General features: G+C 42.2%; 1 protein-coding gene across 1 annotated transcript in view; it reads left to right on the top strand.

The window, feature by feature from the left end:
- Map7 (microtubule associated protein 7) overlaps positions 1–25,412 on the top strand; it is a 130,699-nt gene that overhangs the window by 57,780 nt on the left and 47,507 nt on the right. The window contains exon 2 of the mRNA XM_028782603.1: positions 25,054–25,152. Coding sequence (XP_028638436.1) covers positions 25,054–25,152 — 99 coding nt within the window. The remainder of the gene's footprint in view (positions 1–25,053; positions 25,153–25,412) is intronic.

Raw genomic sequence — 25,412 nt, 5'->3', positions numbered from 1 at the left:
AGCCCAGAGTGCCATCTGACTCCCCTGCTAGCAGTATGGCAGGTTCTTGGGACCTGTACATAACCAGGGCAGAAATGATTTCTCAGGCTTCAGCATTTGTACCGTGTGGCCCTTGCCCTTCCCTCTGAAGACGTTTATCATTTCTTAGAACCTGGTAAAGCGAGTCGGTGAACAAAGCCACTAAGTTTTACTCCATGCCGTGTCTCAATGGCTCCGTGGCTGTCCTCAGCAGTAGATGGGAAGAAAGAACAGACGTGTCTATGCATGACTGAGTCTCAGTGAGTACCTATGGTTGCTTCCAGTTCAGAAGCAGTTAGTAGGGACCTTGGAGGATCTAAGTGTGTTGCTGGACCCCAAAACCAAAAGGCAAAAAGAGCCTGGAGAAAGAAAAGGACCAATAGATGCAGCGAGCCAACAGTTTCATCTTCTAGTGTGTGCTTCATTCACAGCCTGTTTATCCCCCCGGCCAGTGAATCCCTGAGACTGGGGTGTTTTCACAGGCATTTTTTTAACCAGGAAAGGCCTCCCAGCCTTCAGCCCACGCTCCTGTGAGCTTCACTGACTCTTTTGAACAGCAGTTTTACTTGGTTCAGTGAGCAGGACTGCCATTTCAAAACAGGCTGCGGGGTTGGGTAGAGGTCTTGTCACCCCTTTGCTTTCTCCTGAGTGAGTGTACCTCAAGCTGGAAGAAAGAATCTTAGCCTGATTGTACCGCTTTCGTTGACCATTTGGTGTTTGCCTGGCTGCGAGACACAGAACAAGAGGAGGGAGACATGCAGACATGTTGCAGCATATTCGAGAAGGGGTTTTAGCATGGACGATGCTGGAATGGAATGTAAGTTACAGCACAAGCATGCTGTGAAAACTTTAACAAGGATCTGTAGGAACTTAGAATGCTGTAGGCCAGTGACTAAACACCACTTCTAACAGGCGGAGCAGAGTAGAAAGCTCTCACTAGATCTGCTTGCTAAAGAGAGAAAGGACCTTTTAGTTCTGGCATTTTCAGAAAGCAGAGCAGGATTTAAGTTAACCTTTGTTGTGCTGTGTGGAAGTGTAGTGTCCTAGAGTTGTGTGGTATCATTATCCGTGTCCACACCACTGCTGCTAGCTTGTGACAAACAAAAGTAAGATCCTAACTAGTCAGTGTCTCCTGAAGACTGCATGTGTACAGCGGGCCACACATGCAGTTAAGCCATTATATGAAGAAAAGCTTACTACGTAATTTGTTGATTTCTTACTGCTGCTAATATTCCATCTGGATCAGACAGTGAAGGTGGAAATGGAGGCGTGTCTATGCAGAGTAGTATGTTTGCAGAATTCAGAAGACTTTATCTTGCCTCCTCATCTCTCTCCTTCTTCCCTCCCCCTCCCCCCTCCCTCCCTCCCTTCCTCCCTCCCTTCTTCCCTTCCTTCCATTATTTCTGAAACACAGCCTGCATTTCCCTTCTGTCTTCCTCCAGAATGCTCTCCTGTCTTGACTTGTGAACACTGATTTCACACAAAAATCTACATGTTTTTCTACAGAGAAAACTTCACGCATGAGCTCTTGGCTGCTACTTTTGAAGAGTTATTTCTGTCGCCTTATTTTCTTCTCCAGTAGTTTCTTTAGTAGACATTCATCAAGTGTAAGTTTAGAGATAAGGAAGGACTTGTTTGCCTTTAAATATATTTAATGGGTATCATTTATAATTTTTACTATAAAACTCTTGCTATGGGAAAGGCATGAATTTTATGTAGTTATCAATCTCTAGTAACTACTAGGAGATGACTCATAGTCTGAATAATTGTTATTTATATTTATGGTTTTAAAAGTACAGAATCGCCGGGCAGTGGTGGCGTACGCCTTTAATCCCAGCACTTGGGAGGCAGAGACAGGCGGATTTCTGAGTTCGAGGCCAGCCTGGTCTACAGAGTGAGTTCCAGGACAGCCAGGGCTATACAGAGAAACCCTATCTCGAAAAACAAAACAAAACAAAAGTACAGAATTAGGACAGCATATTTGAAGTAGCTTTGAGGTTTGATTTTGAGTTTGCCTTTTATCTCTGACTTTACTAATTTTGAGGTGAATAATTTACTAATTATCAGCCAAAATGACAGGAAAATGTGTATTCTGTCAGTGTACAATTTTGTTGTACAGTGGGATCATCTCAGACATTTAGGCTTCAATGTATGTTAAAGAAGCAAAATCCCTCCTGTATGACTGTTCACTTAACTGACTGCCAGATTCTTTCTGCCCTTGAGTGTATTTTATACCGACAGCTCTCCACACACAAAGTCTATTTACGGGACAGGTGTAGGGGTTCCAGAAGAGAACACGTGTCTACTGTCATCACCGTCTTGAACAAAACAGTGTAAAGCAGATTCACGTGGACTTTTCATGTCTTAGGATAAAACATAATGATGAATGCACAGCAGCTTTCGTATTATTTAAACATTATTTAAAGTTTGCAGCATCAGGTGAACTATATGTTACTCAGCATGGGAATGGGATAAATCAGTAGCTAAACTTCAAAAGGAAAGAGGTTGGGACTAAGTCAGAGGATTCTTAACATCCTACATCAATTCTTAAATGATGATGGATTTTGGTCCTATTGTTTCGTTTCCATCTCTTGGTTTTTGGATATTACAAAGACCCTGCAGAAGCAGAAAACAGGAAAGCTTTGTTTCCGTTGACTCCAGCTTCAGTTTGAAACTGTAGCTTTAGAGGAGAGATGAGCAGATGGACCTATGCATGTCCTCCACCCACACGGCAGCCCAGCCACTCAGCCATGGGAGTGCACAGAGGTGGGAGAAGCCCGCTTCCGGCTGTCCGGACCAGCCCGGGACAGGGGTAGTCAGGGATGAGTGAGGCTAGATGCAAACTGCCCCTCTGCCTCCTGCTGCCCTGTGAGTGACCTTAGCTCACACCTCTTTCCCAGCACCTTGGCCCTCCCTTAACAAGTCTTCAGCGAGTGGTCACTGAGTCCTGAGTCCCTAGAATGGGATAGTTGGGTCTCTGATACATTCAGTAAATTAGTGAATCTCTTCTCAGCCTCCACAGCGACAGGGGCTGAAGGGATCACACTTGTTTTCTGGAACTTCTCTGAGCTGGATGATTTTAGATTAGGTGGGCTGGTATTTTGTTGTTGTTGTTGTTGTTATTTACTTGTTTTGAAAAAGCAGCTATCAAAAAAATTAAAATTGTCAAGCACCATAATTGACTGACCCATATCTTCCAAGGCTTCAAAGTATGCTAGGTTAAATGTAATTTAACTAGCTTCTCCTAAATAAAATACACGAGTACTCAATGGAAGTAATGGCTGGGATGGGTAAATTAAGGTCAGAAATTAAATTTTTTTTTTCTAGGAACTGTGTGTTGCTCCTGAATCCTCCAACTGTCCAGCTACAGCTCCTGGAGCTGAACCTGAAACTCTGTGTGTGTTCTAGAAATGAGATCATATAAAAAGAAAGGGACAGAGACTTAATAACAAGGCAGTGACAACATATTGTCACATAAACTAATAGTGTATGACAAGTTTTGTTCCAAGACTTAATTAACACTTATCTTCTAAGGTGCAAATCATACACTCAATTAAACACACTAAAATATTCTAATAGCATTTTACTGAGTTGGTATTTAGTAGTTATTCTCTCAAATGAAATTGTACCGCTGAGTCTCAAGCCCTAGTGCTATTAAAACTTGATTCTGTACTTTGTGTCTCATATCAGAGCGTCATAAAACATGAAGGCTTTACTGAACTGTAAACTGACAGCTCTTCCAGCCCTTCAGATTTTTAATACTCATGAACAACCAGCACATGACTACTGGGCATGAGTGAATTGTGCTTTTTTTAATCCAAGGACACTTTGCTCAGTGAAATCTAAAATGTTTGATCATGTGTTAGACCCGTACATGTGTATAAATAAATTCCATAATAAAGATGATTAGGTTTGTTGGTTTATATCTTACTTCAAAAGAGCCACAGGAATTCATAAAATCAGGATTCTTAATGAGAAATTGCTTTTCTTCAGTCCTATTCAGTTTTAAAGAGTGATGCCACAAACCATTTCTGTACTGTAACCTGTTAGGTTCTACAAGTATGTTTTTAATGTTTTCAAAAACAGAATAAAATAATATGACCAAAGAGCAAATAACATGACAAATAGCCAAGATGATGAAAGTTAATATTTAATCTTTCTGCTTACTTGATTTGATCTAACATTAACAATGCAAAGGTTTCATGGTTTTCTGTAACAACACTTATACGGTTAAAGATTAATATTTTTACATAATATTTTAAGACATCTTAAGGCTAGGGTCTAGCACATGCTTCAAATGTGGGAAGTCCTGGGTTTGATCCCTGGAACGAGTAAGAAGGCTTCTTACTTTGAGTCGTTTGGTTTTGTAGTATTTTTCTGATAATCAAAATTCCCAACTTAAGATGGAAACAAGGGTCATCCTTCGCTACATAGAGAATTCAACGCCAGCCTAGAGTATGTGAAACCTTGTTACCCGAAACCCAAAGAAGAGTGTGATGTCAGTCAGTCTGTATAAAAAGCCAAGCAAGTACTCCATCCAGAGACGTTAGCTACATTTCAATGAAATGATATCACTAGGAACTAGAAAGTGTTTATGTACTTGCATTTTCTATATGTGGGAGTTCTTCCTTACCAAATGTGGAGCTAATAGTCTTGAGAATTCTTCATGGATTCATAAAAATATATACTAAGTATGTTCAAAGGTATACAATGGGTATTAATGGCTGGACAGTGGTGGCACATGCTTTTAATGGCAGCACTTGGGAGGCAGAGGCAGGCAGATCTCTGAGTTCAATGCCAGCCTGGTCTACAGGCTACACGGAGCCCCTGTCTCAGGGGTTGGGGTGGGGGTCAAATGAGTGTTAGTGACCAGAGGGGCCCATGTCCTTGAGTAGTTCTCAATCATGTGAGCATAGTGTTTTGGACTTTTCATATGGATGGACTTTGCTTTTCTGTCTCCAGTCTACAAGGCCTGAGCTAATCCCAGGCCTCTAGGAGACCCTAAACCTGACGTTCACCTTGGGAGTGAAATCAGTAATGCATTCTGGGTGCATCCAGGATTGTGCTTCTCTTTATATTAAGTGTGCTTCTGGCTTACAGCGTTAATCCTTTTAAATTTAAATCCCGAAACAGATCTGGGGTGTGGTGTCTGTCATATCTACTCAGCAATTTCATAGCCAATAGCAATAGATGATCTAAATTCTCCCGTGATAGTGGGTGAGGCCAGGTTCTACATGTTACAACCAAGGAGGTTGTAAACTTGCTCCTTCTGAAGAGTAAGGGCAGCACAGAAGATCCTTCTGACCTACAAGAAATTGGACAGTCTTTCCAAATGACAAGCAGCAGAGGGCTGAGGCAACATGCTGTCCCTGCAATCCCCGCACTGGGCTGTACAGGACAGCCAGAAGATCAGGAGTTTGAGTTGAGGCCACACTATGTTTTTTAAGCAAGATCCTGTCTCAAAGCCATAACAAAACTGCCCACAGCCACAAGGGTCGTTTTGCCTCTTCTGGTTCGAGTGAGTTTTAGGTGTGAAATGAAGGAGCTAAGTCTAAGAAGCAAAGGTGAATGTATTTTTCAGTTACCTTCTTAAAACACTACTACTTCTCATATTTATTTTAGGTTATGAAGATATGCCTTAGCACTACACAACCCTTGACAGAAACACAAAAGAAACATTGCCCACAATCCTGTCACCACAATGCAGAGGCTTCATGTATTCAGCTCAGCATCTATATGCACAGCTGTCGTCAACTTACGAGCCACAATACTGCCTCGAAGTGCTTTACTGTTGCTGGTTTTGTAATAGCTTGTGGAGGGATATTCCCTGTTGACTGTTGTTACTTTGGGTTTTTGTTTGTTCAGTTGTGTGCTGTTCTAACAGATCTTTAGATATAGAAGCGTGTTCTACCTTTAGGTCAGTTTATTAACATTTTAGGACAGGAATTATAGAGTGTAATTTTGAATTTTTTAATGTCTGTGGAGAGATATTACTACATTCCTTTTTGTTAACATACTGTAATTTTGATATTTTTTGTGGTTATGATGGATGGACCTTGGGATCTTATACCGCAAGGTAAATTTGCCACCAGTGACCTACTTTCTCAGCTGGCATTTTGTTTCTAAACTATGGCATGAACATTGAAGATAAGATCTGCCCCACAATGCTTTGCAGTGTTGATGCAGTGTGTTAGTTCTCTGTGTTGAGCAGCAGCAGGTACCTGCTGATGAATAGCGGCTCCTCCTTCCCCACTCGCCCTGGTCCCCAGCAGCAGACCTTACCTGCTTCTGTGAGCTTGCCGTGTCTATCACACTGCAGCTTGTCTTGTGACTCAAACACTTCTCGTAGGAGACTCCCTTCCAAGCTTCCATGAGCTGTTGCTTCCTTCTAACAGGATTGTTGTTTTCTGTGTATATACTACGTACCATCTTTTCTCTGTCCATTTGGCACTAAATGGATGTTTTAAGTGTACCCTCGTGTGTGGTGAGTGTGAACAAGAAATGCTGAGTCCTGATTTCCACTCCTCAATCATACTTCTGGCTCTAGCTCTTGCTGCTTGCTTGGGTTTTGTTGTTGCTGTTGTTGTTGTTGTTGTTGTTAGTTTGGTTTGGTTGGTTTTTGTTTTTTTCAATTTTTCCCACCAGTAGTAGTAAACAAGGGTTCTAGTTTTTCTCCTTCTTTATCAACATTTGTGATATTTTTATTTTAAAGTTCTGAGTATGAGATGCTATCCTACCATGATTTTAATGCATTTCCATGTTACTTGGAGGAATTAGCTTCATAGATACTTGACCATCCGTATTTGCAGGGTTCTTCATGTGAGGATTCAGCCCATTACAGGTCAAAGTATATTTGAAAGAAGTTACATCTGCACTGAACATATACAAAATGTCTCTTTTGTCATTAACCCCACATAGGGACCAGGTCTCCAACATTTGAACCTTTGGAATATAAGCCACGTCTCTCCTACAGACCAGTTATTTTTTTGTTTGTTTGTGTGTTTGTACAGTGTATTCACACTGTAGCCCAGGCTGGACTACAACTCCCAGTACCACTCCTGCCTGAGCCACCATGCCCACCTTGCACCAAATTTCATATCTCTAGTTCTTGTAAGTGGTTCTTTGAATGAATAGTAACTAAGGAAAGATCTAATAAGTTGTGAATAGATCATGTGAGTAAGATTGAGTTATCATGTCTGTATCAACAGTTGGTAGTGATGGGCTTGATTGGTCAAACGAAGGGTGGGTTCTGATAGGTGGAAAAAGGTTAAACGTTTGCAGTTCAGAATTAGACCTAAGTAGACTGACGGGGACCTGTTGATAGAGCCTTGGCGGCTTTGGTAGAGCCTCAGGTCTCTGCGCGCCTGGTAGGCAAAGAACTACCAGAAGCTGCCGTATGCGTCCGAAGGTCAGATACTGAAAAGTAACAGTTTTGCTCTTTTTCAAAGTTCTAAACTAACAATGAACAGGACATACATCCCTGCACATGTGCAGATAACAAGTAAAAGGTCTCACACATCAAAAAGAAGAGGGAGTTTTTCTCCATAAACACACAACTCTTTATCTGAGCTGAGTATGGAGACAAAGCTTAGACCCATAATCCTGTCACTCTAGCAGCTAAGGCAGGAGGATCGAGTTCGAAGTCAGCCTAAACTGTATAAGTACAGGAGAGAGCCTCACAAGATGCAGTCTCAAAAAAAAAAAAAAAAGCCAAAATAAAAGTTAGTCTGTTCTATATTTGTTAGTGTAAGGACTAGTAATAAACAGATTGAGCATTTGGAAACTATTTCTCCAATGTTAGTTACTTTTTTTTTATAAGTTCATATTATTTAACAAACTGTCAAAATATTTTATTCAGTACCTCTAAGCCAAGATAAAGAAGAGCAAACTTTCTCACTAAAATATATTGGGAATACTGATGTCCAATTGTATGTAATTAATCATAATTACACATTGTTCTCCTTTTGACAGCAGGAAGTAGTGTCTTTATTCCAACATGTGTTCTAATGGTGAGAAAAGCCCTTTACAGGTTATGGAAAGTAGTTAGGTCTCCTAAGACCCCAAACTCTCCCTAAACAGCAACTATTACTCTGAGAAGGTGTACAATGACAGTGTAGACCCAGGCATCCACAGACTGTCATCTTCAACTAATTACCTGCAGGGTAGAATCCTAAGCAAAGCATTTAAAAACGCAGAAGCAGCTTGGATTTATTATAAATTAATGGCATAGGATGTTCATTAATTATTAACATTGTTGAAATATGCTGAGTGTTTTACACAGGTTTTACTGCCAATAGCTGTCATCAGAATGGCTTGAAATTGCACCCTGGGGAAAAGAGAGGTTTTTACCTCCACGCATCTCAAGCTGTTTGTTAGTTTTGCAATACAGGAAAAGAAAATGAAGTTTCAGTCTCCCTTTCCGGGTTCATTATAACAAAAGACAGATTAAAAAGAAAACAGCATTTCTAACCCATGCAGCTCATGTGCACGGATGATCCCTGGGTGAACTGCATATCAGGTATCACGCTCTAAGCAGTAATGTGAGGGCAGAGGTGGGACTGGTCAGGAGGGGCATCTCTGCCTCAGAGAAGGGTCACCTAAGCAAACAGCTTTCCTCCAGAGGTTAATCTCTTGTTAAAAGGAAATGTCCCTATTTCTAGAGCTTTTCCAGGTCTACTGTTAACCAAAATTATCAGTTCAATATAATCATAATGCTGAAAAGGCCAACCTGGGACTGTGTATTCTTACCCCTAACCTTGTTTGGCTTGGAGCGTCCTAAATGCTGTCACCAACCACCTTCAAAACACAGGATATTGATTCGTAGTATTGGATGTTTCCTCTTCTCAGGAAATTAAGCCACTGTTTGAAACAGTATGGTATATATCAAAAAGTCCTTCTTACAGATGACTTAGAAGCTGGCCAAAGGGGTTATAGTCCCAGCTACTCAGGGGAAATCCCTTGAGCCCAAGAGTTTGAAGCCAGCCTCAACAGCTTAGGAAGACCCTGGTGATGGTGATGGTGATGGTGAGATGATGGTGAAGATGATGGTGGTAATGATTGAGAGGACAGCAATATTTGAACTACTCAGTTTGTTCAGTGTTAGTGAATGTCTAGTATTCTGATCAGATAGGTAGAAGTTACTTAATTGTAGAAATTACATTGTTTTAAACATACACTTATGATATCATAAAGGGGATATTCCTACCTAGTTTGAGAACTTAAATAAAGATCTCAATGAAGTAAATACTGGATTATAAGTTGGTTCTAGTAAAGCTCCCACATGGTAACTAACTTACAGTAGCACTGTATACTCGGTTCCTTTGTTGGTCTTCCTCTGTAGAGCTGTGCTCTTCCCCTTCCAAGCCCGAGCTGAGGTGGGAGGTCCCCATTAGGATGGATGCTCATAGTGTCAGAGCCTGTGTCCTGTCGTCATGATGCCATCTGAGCACACTGCTGCCTGCTTCTGCACCATGGCCTACGCCCTGCATGTAGCATCTACACGTCCTGCGAGTAGATGGACATGGGAAGGATTCTTGTAGTCTCCCTTCAATACATGGAGCTTTCTCAAAGAGGATAAAACTTTATTTTCGTGGCCACTAATAAAAGGCTTGCTTGTTGTTTTCTTTCTTTACCTTGGGTCATGTATCTGTCAAGTGTTGCTATGATACCATGCTGTAGAGTGGGAACCCTTCATAAGATTTCACAATCCTTAAATAATTACAGCCTCTTAAGAAGCAAGAGTCACTGCAGAGGCATTTATATAATCATGTTGTTTAAAGGACCTCATTTCAAGCTGAGTTTGTGTGCTGTGCTTTTTCTGGGACCACAGAGCACTGTTACCTAATTCCCAGCAGCAGTTTATTCCTTGGTAGGCTCAAATAGCTGCTTGCTTCTGACTTCCCAGGCTTGCTCGCTTTGGAGAGAGAAGCCAGCATTTTGATATCACCATATTTAAGCAGCACAAAGCTATATGAAGTCCTTTGTTTAAGAAGGAACCTGGACAGCTAAGGAGATGGCTCAGTGGGTTACACACTTGCCATCAAGCCTAATAGCCTGAGTTGATTTCTGGGACCCATGTAAAGATGGTAAGAGAAAAGCTACCCCACTGAACTGTCCTCTGACCCCCTCGTTGTGCTGTGGAACGTGTGCCAGCAGTCATCCTGCACATAGAAACCACACATAATACTGATAAATACAATTTTTAAATGAAGAAAAAAGAATCTATAGGCCGGACATGCGATCCTAGTTCTGGGGAGACTGAGGAAGGGGTCACAAGTTTGAACCCAATCTCAGCTACATAAGGAGAAACCCCTGTCTCAAAAATAAAAATGGCTTTGAGCACCAGATGTGTCCACAGTTCAGTGGTGGCTGTAGTAAGCATGAGCTGCTGGCTCTGATCCCGAATACTGGAAAGATAATCTAGCAAAATCTAGAATACAAAAATGATTTTTCAAATCCTAAAGCACCACGTTCTTGGGCATTTGTTTTTCTTTTCAGAATAATGTCACTGACTCAGCTGTCTTTGGGGCTTTCGATTTGGCCTTAAATATTACAGTTTAAAGTGTGCTCATGCTACACAGTTATGTCAGCACTCAGGAGATGTGGCAGAAAGATCATAAGTGGTCCAGCCTGGATTGAAGACCCTGTCCAAAATGTCTGAAAAATAAGTATTACAGACTAAAATGTATAAGTCTTATAGTGTAAATCTTAAATATTGATATTTCTTAACTCTACTTAGCTAAATTTAAAAATTATGAAAAAAGTCCAGAAAAACTTCCATTTTTAAAAAATATTCATGACATTCTGTGTTCTAAAAATATGTACAGGATTCAGTAAAGGACAGTGTGCAGTTTTATAAACTAGAAGCATTTGAACATTAATAAAACATTAAACCAACGCTGGAATATAAATGGTACAGGACACCCAGTCCTCTCAAAACCACATCCTCGGGTCCCGGTCTCTAAGTTGTTCACACTGGCTGTAGGGAAACCTGGCCACACTTTCAACTTATTTGTTGAGAAGAAAGCACCAGTGGCTGAGAAGAAATAAACTATTGCAAGTGCTAAAATGAAGTGACTCCTGTGTACTGGGCAAACGTTCACCTCAGCCACTTAAAGCAAGAGGCACAGAAACAAGCTTCAGAGTAGCCATCGGCAGAACCCCCAGAAATGGGCTGCCCAGGAGAATGTCCTGTTTCAGATGTGGGTGGTGTAGTCTAAGGGCCATACCAGGAAGACAACGCAGAACAGCTCAACAGATGATATAATGTAAAGTGAGGCGTGCTTTGTCCACAGGATGGTACTTCCTGGTTAAGGGATAAATGCTAAAGAGACTTCATTCTTCATCCTTAGTATAGAAGTAAACATTCAAACAGTGGACAAGAGTTGTTACGCCTGCGCAGAGCCCTGTATCTCATGGGAAGACTGAGCTCAAGAGTTCCAGATAAAGGGAGAGACAGGATGAAGAATTTAACATCTACAACACTGGCTTTCTCCAGTATGAGCATCTCACAGGCTGCAGTGGTGACCAGTGTTCTAAGTACATCTTACAGAAGCAGCTTCATCAGCTAGTGCTCTTAATTTGGTCTAGAACTGGGGTAGATTTTAGAATAAAGGAGAATTAGTCTTTCATGTCTTCTCTGTGAAAGAGGTGTTGGAAACTGAGCTTCTGCCAGCCTTGAGTGACAGGAATTTCAAAGTATCGCACTTCTATAGACTTTGACCAGCTGCTGACATTAAAGTAAAGCTAACCTGCTTACATGTAAGCAAAAAGGCCTAACAGAAGATATAGGCATAAGTATGCAGTTTTACACATCTCACCTCTGATGCCACCAGATATAAGTTACACTTGTACAACACTTGACAGCTAAGGAAGAGTAGCTCAATTTTGGGGCCAGCCTGAGCTATACAGCATAGCCTTGCCTCAAGAATAAAAAGTAAATAAATGAATATTCCCATAACTTACAAGATGAATAAACTTTGAGGATGCACTGCCATGTGAAATAACCCGTTCATAAAAAGACATGCTGTACAATTCTGTTTAGTGAGCTATGTAGCCTTGTGTTATGGCTTTGAATATAAGCACCCCACCTCTACCCCACAAGCCTACACCTACAGTTCCTAGTCCATATTCTGTTACTATGACAAAACAGCCAACATAATGTACTTAAATTAGGGAAGTTTTATTTTGCCTCAGTTTCAGAGGTTTCAGCCTCCTCTGTGATCAGTTGGCACCATTGCTCCTGGTCTTATGGCAAGATACAGTACAGCAAAGGGAACTGCTCACCCTGAAGCAGGATGGGGCACGTGACTGGAAGGGCAGGATTTAAAGTTTCCTTCCCCAGGATGTACTTCCAATGAACTGTATTTAGTGAGGTGAGGCCCATCCTCTAAAGGTTCTGTAGACTCCCCATCGTTCCATGGGCCAGTGAACTACCCTTTAATACATAGACCTTCAACTAATCCGAACAATAGGTGACATAAGAAAGGCTTGACAGCTTCAGGGAACCCTTAGACCTGCCTGCCACTTCTGTGAACTGACTGGTTGGACAGAAAAACCAAAAAAAAAAAAAAAAAAAAAAAAAAAGAAGGGCATTTCTTCCGAATTCTTTATCTACCTAAGGGCCGATCCTTCAAAGCGGGTTTCTGATAAAGGAGGGAAGACTAACCAGGAGCACCTAGGGAGGAAACAGGAAGCTGGTGCCACATCCAGATGCTGTCACAGGTGGGCAGCTTTCTTTCGAGGGCCTTCTCACCTTTTCTAAAATCACTGTCCAGCCAGGCGGTGGTGGCACACGCCTTTAATCCCAGCACTTGAGAGGCAGGCAGATTTCTGAGTTCGAGGCCAGCCTGGTCTACAGAGTGAGTTCCAGGACAGCCAGGGCTACACAGAGAAACCCTGCCTCGAAAAACCAAAATAAATAAATAAAATAAAATAAAATAATAAAATAAAATCACTGTCCACTAAGTTACCCACTTCCCCCTTACCCCCTACCCTGTGAAGTGAGTGTATAAAACTTCTAGTTCTTCCAATGGCATATGCTCTAAGATCGAGAATTGACAAATGGGACTTCATAAAATTGCAAAGTTTCTGTAAGGCAAAGGACACTGTCAATAGGACAAAACGACAACCAACAAATTGGGAAAAGATCTTTACCAATCCTTCATCTGATAGAGGGCTAATATCCAATATATACAAAGAACTCAAGAAATTAGACTCCAGACAACCAAATTACCCTATTAAAAAATGGGGTATAGAGCTTAACAAAGAATTTTCAACGGAAGAAACTCGAATGGCCGAGAAGCATCTAAAGAAATGTTCAGCATCCTTAGTCGTCAGGAAAATGCAAATCAAAACAACCCTGAGATTCCATCTCACACCAGTCAGAATGGCTAAGATTAAAAACTCAGGTGATAGTAGATGCTGGCGAGGGTGTGGAGAAAGAGGAACACTCCTCCATTGTTGGTGGGACTGCAAGATGGTGCAACCACTTTGGAAATCAGTGTGGCGGTTCCTCAGAAAATTGGACATAGCATTACCTGAGGATCCAGCTATACCACTCCTAGGCATATACCCAGAAGATGCTCGAACATATAATAAGGACATATGCTCAACTATGTTCATAGCAGCCTTATTTATAATAGCCAGGAGCTGGAAAGAACCCAGATGTCCTTCAACTGAGGAATGGATTCAAAAAATGTGGTATATTTACACAATGGAGTATTACTCAGCTATTAAAAACAATGAGTTTGAGAGGTTCCTAGGTAAATGGATGGAACTAGAAATTATCATCCTGAGTGAGGTAAGCCAATCACAAAAGAAGACACATGGTATTCACTCACTGATTATTGGATATTAGCCTAGAACCTTGAAATGCCCAAGATGCAACTCACAGGCCACATGAAGCCCATAAAGAAGGAAGACCAAGTGAGGGTGATTCGGTCCTTCTTAGAAGGAGCAACAAAATACTCAAGGGAGCAAATATGGAGACAAAGTGAGGGACAGAAACTGAAGGAGGGGCCGTCTCAAGACCACTCCACCTGAGTATCTATCCCATGTGCAATCACCAAAGGTAGATGCTGATGTGGAAGACAGGAAGTGCATGCTGATAAGAGCCTGATATGGATATCTCCTCAGAGGCCTTCAAGAGTCAGACATATTCAGAGGCAGATGCTCACAACTAGCCATTGAACTGATCATGGGGTTCTCAATAGAGGAGTTAGAGTGAAGACCATTGGAGCTGAAAGGATTTAAGGCACCATGAGGAGAGCAACAATACCAACCAACCACAGCTCCCAGGGTCTAAACCACCAGCCTGGGAGCACTTAGGGGGGGATCCAGGGCTTCAGCTGAATATGTAAAAGTGGAGGGCCCTGCTGGGCATAGGTGGAAGAAGAGAACCTTGACCTCATGAAGGCTGGATGCCCCAGGGGGTGGGAATTTTGAGGGTGGGGAGGTGGGAGTGGGGGGGGGGGGTAGATAGAGGTTACATCCACAGAGAAGAAGGAGGAGGGGCGAGGGGATTGGGGGTTCCGAGGGGGTGGTGGGGGATGGGGTAAGGGGACAACATAGGAAATGTAAATAAATCATCCAATAAAAAAAAAAAAACTTCTAGTTCTTACTGTTTTAATAAAATTAAAAGAACTTTTCAGATCAACGTTTGCGTTATTATAATGAACTTCTTTCCTGCATGTGACAGAATTGTGTTCTTGGGTCTCTGCCCTGACTCACCACAGTAATGCTTCATGGATCTTTACTTGAAGATTTTTTCTCATATCCTAAAATTCAAAAGCAGCAAATATGTACTATATAAAATGTATAGCTCCCTCCTTAGAGCAAATAAAAATTCAGTATTTTAACAAAAGAATTATTTATAAAGGAACTTGACTTTTTTTTATTTTAAGCAGAAAGATTGATCACTGTGAATCTGTTCCTCTACTCCCTGTTCCACACAGGACAAACTCCTGTGGCTGGTGTCCTCCCTCCCCACAATCAGCACAGGTAGCCCACACTCCAGAAACTCCTCACTACTCATCTCTGTCGCCAACAGAACTTTGCTCCCATTTCTCCTAGTACTTAGCACATTCTGTTTTCATTTGTCTCCTTTGGAGACTGTAGCCAGTGCCAATATCGTGTGATGTACCTAGATTGCTGCCTGCCCACTGCACACCTTGCTGTGTATATACATGCCTGTTGTACAGCCTCCCATCTGTCACTACCTCTCTGCGTGCTCCCCAGACAGGACAGCTAGGGCTTGGCAGCACAGAGCATGTGCTTTGGGCTCCCACCTCCTAGCGTAGCCACTTGAGCTGAGCTGCCCAGCCTGACTCGCAGGCCATCCATCCTAATAGTGTTTACTAAGTGACTGAGTGCTGTTGGTTGAGCCACCAGCCTGATACTGCCCTTCAGAGCGACTGGTGAGCTGACCACTCCCCACATCTGTCGGTGTGAGCTCTGCCTCCCGAGTTTACAGCTTTGTTATTCTCACAAGACTGCAGTTGTTCCAGGTCTGTGATATGAAGACTGGAGTGAACGGAAGGAAGGGTCTTAAGTCTACTCAGTTATCAGCATAATCCTATCAATTCTACAGTAGAAGCTTGTTCTTTCTTTTCCCCTCCTTCCCCCTTTCCCTCTGCTTCCTCCCTCCTTCCTTCATTCCCTCCCTGCCCCACCCCTTGTTCTTAGTAACAAGATGAAACAGGGTCTCTCATATTCTAGCCCAAACAGGTTTAGAACTCACTATGTAGCCCAAGCTGCCCTTGAATTCCCAGTGAACCTCCATGACAACCAAGTAGGTTCCGTGGGCAGGGAGGAGCTGTGGGGCTTCTTATGCATTTCATGCATCGTGTATATGTCTTAGGGATTGACTTATCAACAGTACAGTTAGACAGAGTCAATGTGACTCGTTTTGACTAAACACAAGTCAACAGGGTTCAAGATTGACAAGCACGCTGACAAAGGCTTGAATAGCTACACTCTTAGCCTGAATGTTGGTAGACAAAGTGGCTGAAATATTCACTTCCTATCTACTCTCAACTTGCTGGGACAATCTTCTGTTGTTCTCTCTCCACCTTGAGTCTTTTAATTGATGGAGGGACGAGGTGGAAAAGGGTAAAAAGAGTACACCCATTCTAAGTGGGTTTTCCATGATTTTAACGACACCCTAGCGTCTATCATCTGATACACAGAACTCTAGAGCTCTCTGGTTCTTGGTTAAATGTGACTTTATTATGTGTCCATCAGTGAACACAGTGAATTCTGTGAGTGAATGAAGCCTTGCAAATGAGAGACGTTGTCAACAGGACAGAGCATCAAAACTCAAGTCCTGTTGTTTCTCAGAAAAAGCAAAGCAGCCAGATGTGCAACCACATAATTATAAACCCAGCCTTTAGGAGGCAGAGGCAGCAAGAATGTGGCTCCAGTGTTGCTTTGCTCAGTAGTGAAGGCCTGTCTCTAAAAACCTGAAGACAAAACTCAGACAGTGTGTCTTCTCTCTGGCTCTTGAACCTTGGGCCTGTTGTCTTCCAAAAGTCTCAAAAGTAAACAGCACAGTAAGATGTACATGCAATCCCAGAATGTGGAGGTAGAAACAGGAGGATCGACATTCGAGGTTATCCTCAATTACATAGTTCCATGCAGATGTCAGTTTCCTGCATTGCATTGTCTGCCAGAGCCTGAGTGAGCCCCAGAACATATCTAGCTCGGTACCCAAGGCAATGCTCTCTACTGGGGGTTTTAACTCTGACAGAAAGCAGAAATGTGTAAGTCACAGAATGCATAGTGTAGGACGGAGGGGTGGGAGAGGAACCAGGAGGCAATTATGCATCAAAACTGAAGATAACCAAATGTTTCTTCTGTTATTTCTGCCTTAACCAGCAATATAAATTCTAGGATAGCCTGGGCTACATAGTAAGACTCTGTGGTAGCAGGGAGTGTACATATAAGTAGGTGGGTAAGGAGTTATGAATCTCAGAAAAGTTGGGAGAAGATGAACATGATCAAAAAGCATTGCATGATTTATAGCCTCAACAAATCAATACAAAACACTATTATATCCTGAAAGAATCAACACAAAATGTTATTATATCTTCAAAGAAGCAACACAAGACATTATGATAGCCTCAAAGAATCAATACAAAACATTATCATATCCTTACAGAATCAATACAAAACATTTTAAAATGTCAGGTGGTATTGGGAAGACCACAATGTTGTAAAAGTCAAAGGAAAAAAAAGTGGTGTTAGGAACAGCTTGAAGGAATTGTATGAGAGGATGGAGCTGAACTGTGGTCAGTGGATGGGTTCTGTGTGCTGCTACAATAGTTGATACAATAGTTACACATTTACAAAGACAATGAATCTGCCCTGGCAACAGTGAGCCGTAAGGTGAAGTGTGGATGTGTGATGCTGGCGATGTCCCTGTAGGTTTGCAGTAGCAAACGTGTGGGAGTGGGCAAGGCGTGCTTCTGCCTTTTCCTGCTGGGAACCTGATGCTGCTGTTAAAAAAAACAAAAACAAAAACAAAAAAAACAGATTTAATGTGGATAGTGGGGAGATGTTGAGGCTGGGGGTCCGATGAGAGCAGAAAGAGCAAGGTGGCAGGCGCAGGGATGGGCTGGCCTATAATTTCACAACTGAAGTTCAAAGCTTAGTAGCATGAACTGGAGAAAATTTGTCTGTCAGTACATACCAGTCACTCAGTGATATTTATGTGAAATTTCAGTAATGATTTCTACAGTATTTTACTGACTTATTGCACAAGAGGAACAATTGTTGGTGGTGAGCAACAAGTCTCACTGATTAAACTCTTTCAGCTAGTACTAGAGATTAAAATGATTTTGTGCTGTTTTTTTCCAACTAATGTTTTAAATCTCGTCTACTATTTATTTAGGGGTATTTCCAGGAGTTACACACTTTTCACTCTGATTAAACTTTCACGTTTAAGTGTCGGAGCTTTTCTGTTTTGCAGTCACAAACCTGTAAAGTCTGTAAAACAGCGGCACTATTTGTGTTAATTCTCCATGAGATAAATTATTATCTTGCTAAAGTAAAAACAATCTCTTTCACTTCACTTTAATTAAGTAAAGTCTAATGAAGTTGAATTCTAATTTCTCTTTTTCTAAGTTATTTAGTTTCTTCTAATTACAGACTGAGCTTAATTGATTAAATCTAATTTGATAACTTTGCCCAGCTGTTGGCATTTATCTGGGTAGTAATTACAACTTCCAATTTACCATTTCTCAGGAAAACTAGCAAACTATTTACATTGTTAAACTTCCTCCTCTCTGTGTACTCTGTACTGTGCTTAGTCATAAACATCATTCCTAAGGGACAAAAGTAATGTGGGTAGCCACTAACATTGTAACTGCGGAGAGTTGCTGGAGATTTAAGTCACCATCAAAGGAGGAAAGGCTTGCCTTGTAACCTGGTGTGTGCTACAATAGGTAGAAGATACAACTTTTAGAGGATTGTCCTCTACTGAAGAAAAGATAAAGGCATTGTTCTGGGAGCTGGGAAGAAGGCTTAATGTTTAGTGTTTGTCTTGCAGAGAATCCAGGTTCTCTGGATCCTTGGCACCTGTATCAGGTGGCTCACCACTGCCAGTCACCATGCTCTAGGGACTCCAGGAACCTGCATTCACGTGTTCATAGACGCAAACACATACACACAATTTTTAAAAAGTAATCTTTTTTAAAGCTCCTTTTCTGCACGTTGTGGTAGTGCACACCTATAGTCCCAGTACTTGGAAGTGCTTGCTTGAGAGAGGAAGGCAGGAAGATTAGAAGTTCAAGGCCATCCTTGTCTGCTGGCAAGCTCAAGGCCAGACTGTGCTACATGAGACCCCGTCTCAACTAAACTCCCCCGGAAAAGTTTTTTTAATTGAATTTAAAGTGTGTAAAGTTTAGTCCTGTTGGTTCTATGCCTGAAGGAGCTGTAAAATGAACCAGGGGGTGCTTTCGGTAAACAAAAAGCTTAGTGGGTGGTTTCTTAATGTTCCCACAAAATATGCTGGACATCTGTGTTCTAACATGAGTTCTCCTTCATGGTCGACTAAGGTGGCAATTTCTTGGGCTGTTTTAGAACAAATTATCAAAACAAATTTGATAAATTATTTCAGGAGAGGATGAGATTTACAAATTCTGAGGCTGGAAGGCTTGTCTCTGTTCTAACCCGTGCTGTGAGCTGAAATTGTAGATGCCATGTGAGTTCCCCCACACAGACCAGACGATATTCTCTTGTGTTTGGACAGTGGCTCTGTGGTTCCTCAAATACTTGCTTGGCCATTTAGTTTTGAGTCTTGTCTGATAAAATATTGAGTTTTAACATTGACTAATGCTACAAGTAGAAAATCCCTCATCTGGCTGCAGGTTTTAGTCAAAATAAGTATGCATGAAAAAATGTTAAATGGCTTTCAGGATAGATGTACGTGTAAACTTAATTAACTTCATGTTGAGATGTGGATCATAACTCCCAGATATGTGATTGTGTATGTGCAAACGTTCTGAAATCCCCCAAAATAGCCTAAATCTGAAATATTCTTGTTGCAAGATATTTGATCACACTGTGAACCGAAGGGTAGTTATTTACTGAAAACATGTGTTTCTATGGCTGACCTTTAATCCCTATGGCTGCAATACAGACACGCCCTTAATACACACCTTTAATCCCAAACAATGAAGGTCAAGTTAGCATGTAGAAGGAAGCACCTGTATTTGAAAGGGATGTCTGATTGAGTGGCAGACAACGTGATGGATCTGAGAAGGATTTGACAGAATAGGGTATGCCCAACTCTAAGGAGAAGAAAGAGAAAGGGGCAGCTATTTAAGAGAGCACAGAGAGAGAAAGGAGAGGGAGGGAGGCAGTTTTACTGGGAGAGTTTTACCAAGACATGCTGAGGTGAGAACAAGCTTAGACACAGGTGAAGACAAAACAAGCCAGAGATTGAGAAGGAACCAGAAGCTGTATTAGAATCATTGCCAAAGTTAGTTTGAGCACAAGCAGAACAATTCAGAGGCTGAGAGAGAAGCCAGTTTGAATCAGTTAGCGTGAAGAGGAGTTTGAGCCAGAACAGCTTTGTTGATGAGCCAGCCAGAGTTCAGAAAGAACTAGGAAGGGGTAAGTTTATTCAGCAGCAAGTTTCAGAGGCTGAAAGCATTTTAGGCCTAGATTAGATTGCACACAGGCTAGAAGCTTCCAGGACTAGGCCAAGTTAGCAGACTGAGATGGTAAGCCTCAGAGATGACAGTTACTACAGAATAGAAGTTATATTTACACAGTATTACATCTGTTGCTTGGAACACTGTCACCAAGTTAGCCTAGGCTGCTTTTCCCTCACAGCTCCAAGGGCTCCTCAACCTATGGTGCTATTTCTGACAACCAGCCTTCTGTGTCCTGTTTTAGTAGGGTACTGTCTGAAGGATCTGAAGGAGAATAAGCCTGAGGCTGGGTGGAGTTAAATGTGTATTTATCTGGTGCTCACTCCTGTAACCTTGGATTGTTGCTACACAAACTCATAATGATTATGGTTCAGAAGTTAAACAAAGGAAAGGCCCTCAATAGTCAAGGCAGTAGGTGTTATGAAATTGCTTTATTTCTTCATATAGTGTAAATTATGTAACTAAAATTGGATAAGTACTTAGTGTTTATGAGTAATATGTCACGACAATCCTGGAAGGTATAGTTGAATGAGTAACTCTGAGGAACAATTGTACGTAACCAAGGACAGCAGTGACTGATCTGTTACATTCACTTTTACAACAGATACATTGAAATTCAAACATGAAACTGCTAATATCCAACTATGATAAAAAGTGATGTCATGTGTTCTCAGTTATTACCCCAAAGCTGTATGTCCACAAACACCAACTAGAAGACAGACTGAGATGCTTATACAGAGAGGAACTGAGTTCTAAACTTTTGCTGCCACCCAGCCCATGATCTGTATTTTATTAAAACCCATAACTAAACCCATACATAATGCTCTACTTCTATAATCCCAGGAATAGGGAGGCTAAAGTAGGATTATGAGTTCAAAGCTAGCCTGACACCCAGTTTCCTTCAAGGGTCTAGATTTATCTCAGTGGTAGAGATCTTGGCTGACAAGCACAAAACCTAGGTTCATTCTCCAGATCATTTTTTAGTGTGCTGTAGAAAATGAATTCTTACCTAATGAGCCACTTAGACCAGTTATAACAAGCCTTTGAAAGACAGTACTTCCATCATATACTCAAAAGTCTAAATAAAGCAGTGGAACCCAGGACCTCTGAAAAGAGACCATTGCAAGGAACATGGGAAGTCACCCCAGGACCTCTGAAGGGAGACCATTGCCAAGAACATGGGAGGTCAAGCCGTGTGGACTGTGGAGTGGCTCACACACAGCTTCTCTGGAGCAGTGCAATTTTTAGCAGAGGGCAGCCTTCAGCAATGGCTGCTCTGTATTTTGGCTCTAAGTGCCTCTGAGAGACTGTCCCGAGGCTGTCCACAAGGCATCTTGTCTGTGCGCTTCCTTTTGGCCTTATGCCAGAGTGCTCGTTTAGATACTAATGGAATGGAGCTTTTAAGGGAGCAGGAAGATCATTCAAGGTTTCTTAGGGCTAGCAAAAACTTACTGAGCATCATGGTGCATGGCTCAGTTTTCCTATTTGAACATGAAGAAGAGAGTCAAGTAAACAATATTGGAACATCACTTAAGTCATTTAAAATGGTTTTTTTTTTTCTACCGAAAAGTTTAAAGATGGTATATGTAGCCCTAGGTACAAATTTCCTAAGAGTCAATTTTTTTTAATTTTAGAAAGCTGGAAATAAAGTTGTTTTTATTGTTTTTGTTGTTTGGCGAGGGTTTTTTGCTTTGTTTGTTTGTTTGTTTGTTTTGGTGAGCGGGTCCTGAAACCAAACTCGGGGCCTCACACATGGGAGGTAAGGCACCCTACTCCTGAGCTAACTCTTCAACCCCATGTTGTTCTTATCTGGTGAAATTCCCTGTACTACTAAAATTAAAATTAATAATTTATAAGAAGCTCAGTCTTTTCTTATCTGTTGAATCTGTTGCTGGCCCACCAGGAACACTGCTACCAAGTTAGTCTAGATTTTCTTTCCCCAAAGCTCTGAGAAGAGGGAAAGCCAGTTTCCCTGAGTGTGCAAGACTCGAGAAAGAACCATGTGACTTTGAAAGATTTACTTCCAGCCAGGCATCTGGTTGCCTCTCCTCACATTATTTCAGAAGTCTCACAGCCTTGGGTCTCAGCTTTGTTTACCAGAGGGAACTTAAGACTTGGCTCGGGGCTGGAGAGATGGCTTAGCGGTTAAGAGCAATGACTGCTCTTCCAGAGGTCCTGAGTTCAAATCCCAGCAACCACATGGTGGCTCACAACCATCCGTAATGAGATTCAATGACCTCTTCTGGTGTGTCTGAAGACAGCTACAGTGTACTCATCAATAAAATAAATAAATCTTTAAAAAAAAAAAAAAAAGACTTGGCTCAAGGGTTATGTAGGGGTTCACACAACAGAAACAGGTTTGCTGGCTCTAAAACACCCTGCTGACATGGAAGTCCCAGGACACTGCAGAAGGGCATAAGCTGGAAGAAACTGCTTCTGTGTGACAAGCCTGGGTGAACTGTTAGTGACATTGTCTCTGTTCATCCTCACGAGAAGCAGTACTGCCTACATCTAAGAGATACTTGCTGTCACCCAGCAGATGAGAGCCAGTCAGGGGTTTTACCCCTAGGAATCTGCCCATTTCCACTAATAATAAAACTTCAGGGCCTGGTAGTGGTGGCCCACGCCTTTAATCCCAGCACTTGGGAGGCAGAGGCAGGCGGATTTCTGAGTTTGAGGCCAGCCTGGTCTACAGAGTGAGTTCCAGGACAGCCAGGGCTACACAGAGAAACCCTGTCTCGAAAAAGAAGAACAAAACAAAATAAAAACAAAAAACAAAACAAAAAAAACTTCAGGAAGGTGACATAAAAGTAGAGGGTTTGTAGGCTTTCATAAATGGCTTAACTTAGTATGTGCTGGAAGGGACAGTAAAATAAAAAATCACCATCCACTCATTCCCAAGCCCTGTGGCCCATCTATTTAAGTATTGTGAGCCATTTTTGAGAGTTAATTTGCAACATAAGGGAAGAGCTTCTCTGTCACAATGAACAACAAAGGTTCCAATGACATCCCACTTTGGGTGTTTTGGGGGGCTGCCTCTAATTATGAGACTGTAGGCCAACCCAACTTGGTCTGGGCTTTACCTGCTACATGTCCTCTCCACTGAATCATTTTTCTTTTAAGAGGTATTTGTTTTGACTCATGATTCAGAGATTCCTGAATCTTTACAAAGCCTTCCAGAATATAAGGTAAAAACAGCCCCGTATATAAAGCACAAGGCAGTCATCACCCTGTCACTGAAGGCAAAGGTTGTGTGATCCTAGCTAGCAAATTCCATGTGTGATTGAAATATAGTCACAAAAAAAACAGTATTTGACTGGCTTAGAGGGCAGGGGTTGGGTCTCTGCAGTCCACGTGTAAACACCGCTTTCCCCAGTGCCGTGCACACCTATATATGATGCCACAGCTTGGGAAACTGAGACAGGGGCTGTGCCGTAAGAGGCCTGGCTTGGACTGTGAGCACAGGCCAGCCAAAGCTACTTACTAAGACCTTGTCTTGGAGATCAAGAAAATAGGGAGGACATACATCTTAGAAAGCTGATTTAAAATTAGTCTTCATGGTGGCTAATTGTCATCACACTGTTTAGGTTCAAACCCCGTGGTCAGTGGACTCTTCTTCTCTAAATATTATAATTAATAATAATAGTAATAATAAATATCCTGTTCTGTCACCTTAGAAAAGGAAGTGATCTTAAGATCTCCATGGGTAAGGACTGCCAGTTAAGTGGGGTAGGCTAGGGAGGAGAGGTGAGGACCATTTTTAAATAGCCCAGGAGGACTCTGATGTCACAATTGAGCAGAGACCCCAGCTGCCATCTGTAACAAGAACCTTTGGGTACTTGCTCAGTGTCTGGGATGGACTCTGGAGGAAGTTGGTTCTCCTGGAACAAAGATGAATGGGAAGTAGAACCCAATCAAGACCTAAACTCACTCTACTTTCTAGACTTTGGTAGAGTCCTTGCATTTTTTTCTCTGGGCGTGATGGGAGCTGTTGCTACAGAATTTTGAGCAGAGGGAAGGTCTGAAGTATTCACATGGTATCATGAATGTGTGAACGGACGGAAGGGCACCTGGAGGTCAGGTAGACTAGTTAAGTGACCGGAGGCACTTGGAGGAGAGACGCTCAGATGTGGTGGTCAGTTGCTTTTTAAGGCAGAACAGAAAGACTAATAAGTTAGATGCAAGGTGTAAAAAGAAAAGCCAGTGATGACTTTGTAGGCTTGGACTTGCTTATCTGGAAAAACAGGTACAGGTCTCTATCTGATGATCTCTGGTGCACTGAGGGTAAGGCCGACTAGCCCGCCTGCCCGGCAAGGGTGTGACTAGCCCACTTGCCCAGCAGGGGTGAGGAGTGATCGGAGCCCAGCACTAAACAGTGACGCTTGCACCTGGGCCGGAGCCTTTCTCCTGGCATATTTTATCTTGGTTCCATTTTGGTGATCAAATGGTTCCATTCATGGAATTCTTAAAATTCCTAATGTTTGAACCTTCTAAGAACTGGGTTCAAGGGCTATCTCCTATCATCTCAGCTTTCAGGAGCTCAGGCAGGAGAACTTTTTGTGAGTTTGAGGCCAGCCTGAGCTACATAGTAAGCACCAGGGTAGCCCAATACCTACTATCCAAGACTCTGTCTCAAGCGAACAACAAACAGACTTAGTTTTCTGTGAAGGTTGACAGAAAGGGGTGAGTACTCTTGTAGGCCCTGGAGCAAGTCACTAATGCAGGACCAGTCACTCTGCTGAACAGCGCCCTCCTCAGGCGGGAGTCGTAACTACTACTACTTTGTAGTTTTGACTCTAGCCTCCTACCTGATACAGTAAATGTTGAACCTCTGAGTGCTTGGGACTAATGAAATGTCTCTCTCTGTCTCTCTCTGTAGCGTCTGATGGCTATAAAGTGCAAGAGAAGAGAACCGCCCCCAGCCGCCCCACTTCTACAGTTTCAGGACAAACTAGCAACCACTCAGGAAATAAGCCAGGTATGACATTGACAGTCGGATGTGGAAGGGAAGTTATTTAAAAGCTACAGCTCTGTGCTGGTGACAAGAATCTAAAAGTAGAGTGTAGGAGTGCTTGACTCTGTCCTTGCCACCAAACCCTCACACATTTGTGAGGAAAAGCAAAATCTCCCCATGTCTTGGTTCATATATTCTCGTTCTCTCTCTCTCTCTCTCTCTCTCTCTCTCTCTCTCTCTCTCTCTCTCCCTCCCTCCCTCCCTCCCTCCCTCCCTCCCTCCCT

Source organism: Grammomys surdaster, unplaced genomic scaffold (genome assembly GCF_004785775.1).
Source record: "Grammomys surdaster isolate TR1022 unplaced genomic scaffold, NIH_TR_1.0 806, whole genome shotgun sequence".
In the NCBI taxonomy this organism is placed as follows: Eukaryota; Metazoa; Chordata; class Mammalia; order Rodentia; family Muridae; genus Grammomys; species Grammomys surdaster.
This window is presented reverse-complemented; position numbering and strand designations above follow the sequence as displayed.